At 41.9% G+C, this 7,713-nt stretch overlaps 1 protein-coding gene across 1 annotated transcript; it reads left to right on the top strand.

Annotated features, from left to right (window-relative positions):
• Window positions 1-4,235: 4,235 nt before the first annotated feature.
• Window positions 4,236-7,708, top strand: LOC102301279 (amine oxidase [flavin-containing]-like; the record flags this gene model as incomplete). Its single annotated transcript, XM_005940065.3, has 4 exons — window positions 4,236-5,286; window positions 5,407-5,498; window positions 6,409-6,550; window positions 7,598-7,708. Coding segments are annotated over exons 1-4 (414 nt in total), but the record flags the coding sequence as incomplete, so codon positions are not given.
• Window positions 7,709-7,713: the final 5 nt, after the last annotated feature.

Genomic DNA, 7,713 nt, shown 5'->3' with positions numbered 1-7,713 from the left:
AACAGCTTAACAATGTTAATAGTTACTGTGAATGAGTTGGTTAAATTTTAACTCATCCGATTGTTTTATTCTGCTGAATGCACTTTAAACGCCTTTTAATCCGGTGTGAGAGGGATCCGGGCATGCTTGATGCCGAAATTGCCCAGCTGTTTACCGTAACTCAGACACGGAAGGTGAAGAGTTTGAGGAAATTGTGGAAGTTGAATGTACTGTACTGGAAAAAGTGTATTTTTCAATATTTAATGTGTTACAGCTCAACAGTGTTAAGAGTTACTGTGAATGAGCTTAATAAAGGTCGAGTTATTTTTTTGTTTGTGTTAATGCGCCTTATAATATGATGCACCTTATGTATGAAAACAGAGCCAGTCTTCAACAGTGCGCCTTATAATCTGGTGAGCCTTATAGTGCGGTAAATACGGTAATCTGCTAAATTAGCCACTCCCCCCACACACGGTCGTACAGAACATATATACTCAGTGGAGGAGCTTGTTAATGATCTCAAGACTAGGAACAGTCACCAAAAACACCAATGGTTACACACTGGTTGTAATGGTCTAAAATTAAAGAATAATGTGGCTCAGGAGGTAGAGCAGGTCATCTATTAATCAAAAGGTACGGGTACATTAGACATGCTAAAATGCTTTGAGCGTTCAAGTAGAATAGTAATGTGCTGTATAAGAACCACTCCATTTACCATATACCGAATCTTGCAGCGCTCACAAGGTCCCCCTGCTCAAGAAGGCACATTTAGAAACCCCTCTTAAGTTTGCCAGTGAACACCTAAAAAATTTAGAGAAGCCTTGGAAGAAAGTAATGTAATCAGATGAAAACAAAATCGAGCTCTTTGACAACAACTTAACCCACAGTGTTTGGAGGAGGAGAAGTGATGAGTATGACCTAAAGAACACAATCTCCACAGTCAGAGGTGGAAATATTGTGTTTTGGGCTGTTTTTCTGCTGTGGGTACAGGATGACTTCACCGTATAGAGGGGCCAATGGATTGGACTATGTGCCGTAAAATCTTGGACAAGAGTCTTCTTCCATCGGCCAAAAAACTGAAGATATGAATGAGTCTTCCAGCATGACAATGACCCAAAATATACCACCAAAGAAACATAGGAGTGGCCAACGAAGAAGAATGTTAAGTTCATTTCGCAGCTTAGCCACTGACCTTTCTACCAGTCCTGTAGAAAATGTGCTGTGGGGGTCTTTAAAACCTAAGGCATTTAGAGATTTTCTGTAAAGAGGAGTGGGCCAAAATCGCTCCTGCAATGTGTGCAAACCTAATGACCAACTACAAGAAATATCTTACCAAAGCTCACACTGAGCTCAGGGTTTTTTTTTTTATTTGATTTGATTTTTTTTTTTTTGGGGGGGGGGGTGAATGAAATATCTGGAAATACTGGAAATGCCATCACTGTCACCCTTCACAGAGCGCTGAGCCATCTGGCTAACAGGAAGAGCTATGTGAGGATGCCCTTCGTGGACTACAGCTCAACTTTCAACTCTATAATCCCAGACATCCTTATCACCCAACTGAGAATAAAAAGGCTGCACAGAGGATAATTAATACTGCCAAAAAATAATTGGCTGTCCTCTGCCACCCCTTCAGATGCCCCCCCTGCCACCTGTTCCTAGGTTCAAGCTCGGTAAACACCCCGGTAAAGAACCCCCAAAAGTGTCGGCACTTCCTCCTTGTCCCAAAGAAGAAAAACCTCCTGCTGGGCTTCTACTGCTCCTCAGGGGAGAACGTGCTCTCTTACTGCCTGGTTGTCTGGTTAGAAACGCTGCGTAGAGGGTAATTAATACTGTCAAAACAGTCATTGGCTGTCCTCTGCCACCCCGGAGTCCATCGCTAGATTCTCCTGTCTCAGACAAACACAGGTGACCGCGCCCACCACCGGTTTGACCCTCCACCAATCAGGTCCCACACCCCAGACTCACTAACAGCTTCTACAGCTTCTTCCCCTGGGCCATTTGGACTATTAACAAACACTACCCACCCCTACCCAACAAGTGTTACAATGGTCCAAGATGGACGTTAAGAGTCCTGCTCCCTCTCTGGGCCTGTTTTTCCATCTGCTCGTAGCTGTAACTAATAGAAGTGCTATCCTAAAAATATATTTTAAAAATGACTGCACTATAATGATCTCCATTTGCCTATGGGATGGGATCCTCAAATTATTTCCCTTTTACCAGCTGGTGGACTGAGCTTACCATTAAGCTGTGAGGGAAGTGGATCCTAGTGCTTTGGCTACCCTGTTATGGGTGTGGCAAAAATTAGGCCAAATGAAAGATTCTCAAGCCAGAACTTATTAAACAGGAAAAAACAACAACAAGAGAATAATCAGAATCTGAAAATTTCACAAAACACTTGATGCATCAAACACTGGAGGATAGCAAACAGGAACAGAGACATGAGACACAGACAGTCTGACAAAGGACAAAGAAAACACTATGACAATATATACACAAAACAGATCTTGAACAGATCTTAGAATGCTATAATAATCACAGTGAAACCATCAGATATTGTAAAACTGTTTGCATTGTATGTTGGCCTCTCACATAATGAATGCTCTGCAAGATAGAAATCCAAGAAATCTTTAGACTGACTTCAGAGGTGGTGTTTAGATATGATTTATTATCTTACACCTGGGAACCAATCCCTGCATCGGCAGTTCACAGAAATCAGTCTTTATTAACTATATTTTTATACCGTGTGTGCGTGTGTGTGTGTGTGTGTGTGTTTTACTACATTAGTAAAATTTTAAAATTGTTGTTGGTAAATCACAAACACCTTGACTGAGGCAGGTGAGGCCTGCAGTTCTTGAGATGTTGTTCTGGATTCTTTTGTGACCTCCTGGATGAATCATTGATGCACTCTTGGAGTAATTCTAGTAGCCCATTTGTGAATAACAGCTCTCCACTTGGCTCAGTCTTAGAAATGGTTTTCCAGACCGATAGTTGTCAGCAGCTTAGTCTTTCAGCTGTTTTTGAGTTTCTTCAGATCATGGCATGACGTGTCGCTTAGCCTACTTTACTTTGTCAGACGGGTTCTACTTAAGTGATTTCTGGATTCAGCAGTTATCAGACCTGAGTGTGGCTAGTTGAAACTGAACTTTCCAAAGTTCAACTTTCCAAAAAATGTGGTTGATCACAGTAAATTCACGATTTAGGACATGGTAGGTTTGTTTAGCCTTTTCCTTACTAAATTAATGTATTAATTAATCGAATCTAATAATAATTTACTAAATTTTAAAACTAAATGTAGTTTAAGAAATGAAAAATTAAGAAGAGCAAACATTTTCCCAGTACTGTATATCACAATAGGCAGTAAAATAACTATTGATAATAGATGTTTGTTTCAAAGTCAGATAAGAGCGTACAATATAATTTGGGTAAAAGGCTAAGGGCAGTGATTAGCATTTTCTGTGGTTCTGTGAAATCTTTATCTTTAGATGGTTGTCATAAAGTCCTCCTCTGCAGTACAGTCACCTTTGTCTTCAAGTAGCGTTCTTTGGTCCTCTCATTGAGGACAGGATCTTAATCTCGAGACTTCCAGGCCATATTCGGCACAGATGTTTCTGTACACTATGCCGGCCACTTGGTTATGGCGTTCCATGTATGCCCTGCCTGCTAGCATCTTGCACCCTGCTCTTATGTGCTGGATGGCATCTTTACACAGCCTGCACCTGGGGTCTTGCCTGGGGTGATAGAGCCCAGCCTCTATGCTTGTTCCTGTGCTGCCATGATTAGCGCCTCTGTGCTGTCTTTCAGTCCAGCTTTGTCCAGCCACTGTGGTACTGACACTAACTAGCCTCTGACCTCCTTCTTTAAGCTTAGCATACAACCTTAGGGCTTAAAGTTGGCCTCTAGTGTTGTCCACCACATCCCCATTGAGTTCCTGATAAAGACTCTTAGGGTCCTGTTGATCTTGTACAGGTCTAGGCATTCCAGCATCCAGTTGTGGGGCATCAAGTTGTAGGCCTTCTTGTAATCAATCCAGGGAGTGCACAGGTTTGTCAGCCTAGTCTTGCAGTCTCGGCTGACTGCTCGGTCTACCAGTAGCTGGTGTTTTTCTATGTCTCTGGTGTACCTCTTTAAGCAGCTGGCTAAGGCTGTGAGTCTTTGCTTGGCAGTTTCCAAGGCCTCAGGTATTGGACAACTTGCTGTACTTCTTAGGCACCTTCTTTGTCGCACCTTTCTGCAGCTCTGATAGTTGGCTAACCTCCCTCCGTGCTACCTTGATGCCTCCAGTCTCCTTTAATGCAGTAACAATGCAGTTACAGCTGCATTGTTTTACAATGAAATGAAGAACTAAACAATTTTGATATTCTTTTTGTTTTGTTTTTTCCTTTGGCTCTATTACAGTGGTATTACATTACACAACACAATAAGTTAAGAGACTGTAAATAATAGGAGACATTATTAGTTTAAGCTGCAGCTGCAGACCAAGACAGTGCAGTGTAAGTGTTATTCCAGAATTGTCTCTGAGCTGACAGCTCTGTGAGGCTTGGGCATTTCCACAAAGATGTATAGACAGTTTTTTTCTCTTTCAAAGAAGTTTGTGTTTAATAAGGTTTGAAATAAATGTTCCTGTCAAGCAAAGCTCTCAATACTCAAGCTCTCAAAAATCTCTCTAGCGTATGACGCTAGAGAGATTATTTGAGATTCCATCAACACACATGAATGAATGTACTCATACCATTGTTATCCTCCACATAGCAAAGGGAACTTTGCTAGAAAGCAACAAAAATGAATCTCTAGTTACAATTGTGGTGTGGCAACACTTTAGTGGTTTTAAACCCACTGCATCTACCCCTGACTGTCACCTCTGTGTTTGTATGTCTTTGTGTGTGATTGAGAAATGCAGAAATAAACTAGACCAGGCATAAAAACTATGGCTTTAGATTATGGCTACTCTTATCACATTTAATGATTCAATATCTCTGATTCAGTTGTAAACATTGCACAAGCTATTACTCCACTTTCTCCACCACTCTTCAAACTGCTTTCACGGTCAGTTAGAGGTCAACTGAAACAAATCTTTAACGGCAAATGCTGAAATGTTGTTCTTTAAATGCTGCCATCATTAAGCACAGCTTTTATAAGCAATGGTTATTTGATGATTGAAGAATATTGTTTTGGTGATGGTGGCCGCAATCATGTGTCCAACAGGGAAAGTCTTACCCGTTCAAAGGCTCCTTGCCTCCCATGTGGAACCCCATCGCTTTGATGGACTTCAACAACCTCTTTAGAACAATGGATAAGATGGGCGAGGAGGTAAAGCAGTTCTCACTATTATTGAGTATTCTTATTAATAAGCATTCTAGATTGGTTTACTGGACAGGTTGCACACCTGCTACATGCCTGACTCATGCTGAACACCCTCCTGCATTTCAGATTCCCAGAGACGCTCCCTGGAGAGCTCCCCATGCTGAGGAGTGGGACAAGATGACCATGCAGGAACTCTTTGAAAAACTCTGCTGGACCAGGTAACATGTTCAAAATGTTTCCCGTTTGTGCAGAGAATAGGTCTAGCTATTCATCCTGTTATCTCGTTTATATCCAGTTTAAAGTTTTATTGTTAAATCAAGTGACACAAATGTTGAAGGTGGTCTCTAACAAAAGAAATGTCGTTTTATTTTCTAATATCTCATATGAGTCAGCGAGGCTGGCTGGTGGAGTGCTAGGTTATAAGCTAATGTTAGCAACCTCAGTTACTAAGGTTTCATGGGTGCAGCATTCTGCACAACAGACTTGGCATGAAATGCTAGAATTCCACTCACTGAAGCTGGAAGTAAAATTAACGCTCTTTGGTTAATTTTGGTTAATTGGCTAATTCCAATAAAATGATCTCCAACACCACAGTCACGGTTAAGAGGTCCAGTTCAGTGACTCAAACTTGCAGAGGTGGAAATGGTTACAGCTTCCTGTGTCAGCACTAATAAGAATAAGAATTCTCATCCCTGCAAAAACTTTGAAAACTGATGCTGAAGGTTGTAGCTGTTTCATAGAGGTTTTTGGTGGAGAAGCTTCAGTATATGATGCACTGTGAGTGAGAATGTTTTTGATAATCTAATTACTGTGTAAATTTAAAATATGCAGCTTATAAAAGTAAATGACAACAGTCCTGCACTAATTAAATGATTGTACTGCTCCAGCGTTTGAATTAATCCTGTAATGTATCCTATATTAAACTAAAATAAAACTTTAGTTCAACTTTGAAACTGCTCAAATGTAGATTATGTGCAAGTCTCTGCTGGAAAAGTAGGACAAGCAAACAGAAATCCCTGACATGGTGATTTATTTGTGCTTTGTTCACACTCTTACAGAATATAAAAATTGTGACTGGGGTACCTGCAGTATTTAAAGACTTCTTACCTTCCATGTAATCCCTCCCAGAACTGCTCGTCGCTTCGCCACACTGTTTGTCAACTTGATCGTGACCGCTGAACCCCACGAGGTGTCGGCTCTCTGGTTACTCTGGTACGTCAAACAGTGCGGAGGAATAATGAGGATCTGCTCCACCACCAATGGAGGACAGGTATGTCTGCCCAAAATTATACCTACTGATTCAGAACAACAGACTGAAAGAATTCGTTTTTTTATATATCTGTCTGAACAAACAGAATATTCTCTCGGCGTGCCAAGAAGTGGACTTGCGTTCTTTGCCTCTCACACAGATTCATTCAGTGATTCAGAGGAGCAGTGTGAACGTCAGAGGGAGATCCCTCACAGCCCAGTCTCCTTAGTCTGGCCTGAATAAGATGCTGTCCACACAAAAGATGTTTTCTTGGAATACTCAGGGCGTCTTTTCTGCTGCCGTTCTTCAAGCTGAGGGCCTTGTTCCCATAGCCACAAAGGCTTTGGTAAACAAATGACAAACAGTAGTGCAGTCGGCTCCTTCCTGTTTGCTTCACATTTAAAGCTTACACGCCTTGTGGATGGTGCATACATAGGGGTGTTTGAAGTATTTACACATAGTCATCTTAAACATATGGATATGCAATTGGTATGCATTGCTTCGAGTGCAGCTGCACTCCTCCTGCAAAACTGCAAATGTGTCTTTAATCAAACAAGACAAGAAGAGGCTCACCTCGTTTCACCGCCCAGGACTGATTTAGGTTTAGCTCGTGCTTTCTCAGCGACTGCTCGACAAATTCATCCAAATGCCACAGAGGAATGCACACAATGTGTTTCTGGTCAGGGATGAGAGAGATGTTGATACTAACCACATGGAAATGGTTTTGTGTATCGGAGCTTTGACAGCCCAAACCTCTCTACCTCCTCACTGTCATCTTCATCATTTAACATTTGCTGGCCTGGCTTTATGAACGTGTTTCTTTTGAATTAAGATGCAGAAATTTGTAGTGAAGGAAATGAAGGCGGACTGAGGATAACTGGTGTGTATCACCAGGATAAATCAGGGGATTTTATCAGCTTCATTCCAAACTGGGAGTTTATTAGCCTTGCTGAGGGGTACCCAGAGGGGGATCAGAGTCACTTCCACCCAATATAAATAGAAACCAGTGTTGCTGCATCTGCTCTCCCTGTTGGTGCTCACTGAACTCTGCTCTCTTTGTGTCTCAAGGAGAGGAAGTTTGTAGGGGGTGCGAATCAGGTGAGTCAGTGCATGGCGAGGGAGCTGGGAGACCGAGTGAAGCTGCAGTCTCCAGTCTACAGGATCGACCAGACCGGAGACATGGT

This window comes from Haplochromis burtoni, unplaced genomic scaffold, assembly GCF_018398535.1.
Source record: "Haplochromis burtoni strain Fernald_Lab_line unplaced genomic scaffold, NCSU_Asbu1 Contig_280, whole genome shotgun sequence".
Taxonomy (NCBI): Eukaryota; Metazoa; Chordata; class Actinopteri; order Cichliformes; family Cichlidae; genus Haplochromis; species Haplochromis burtoni.
This window is presented reverse-complemented; position numbering and strand designations above follow the sequence as displayed.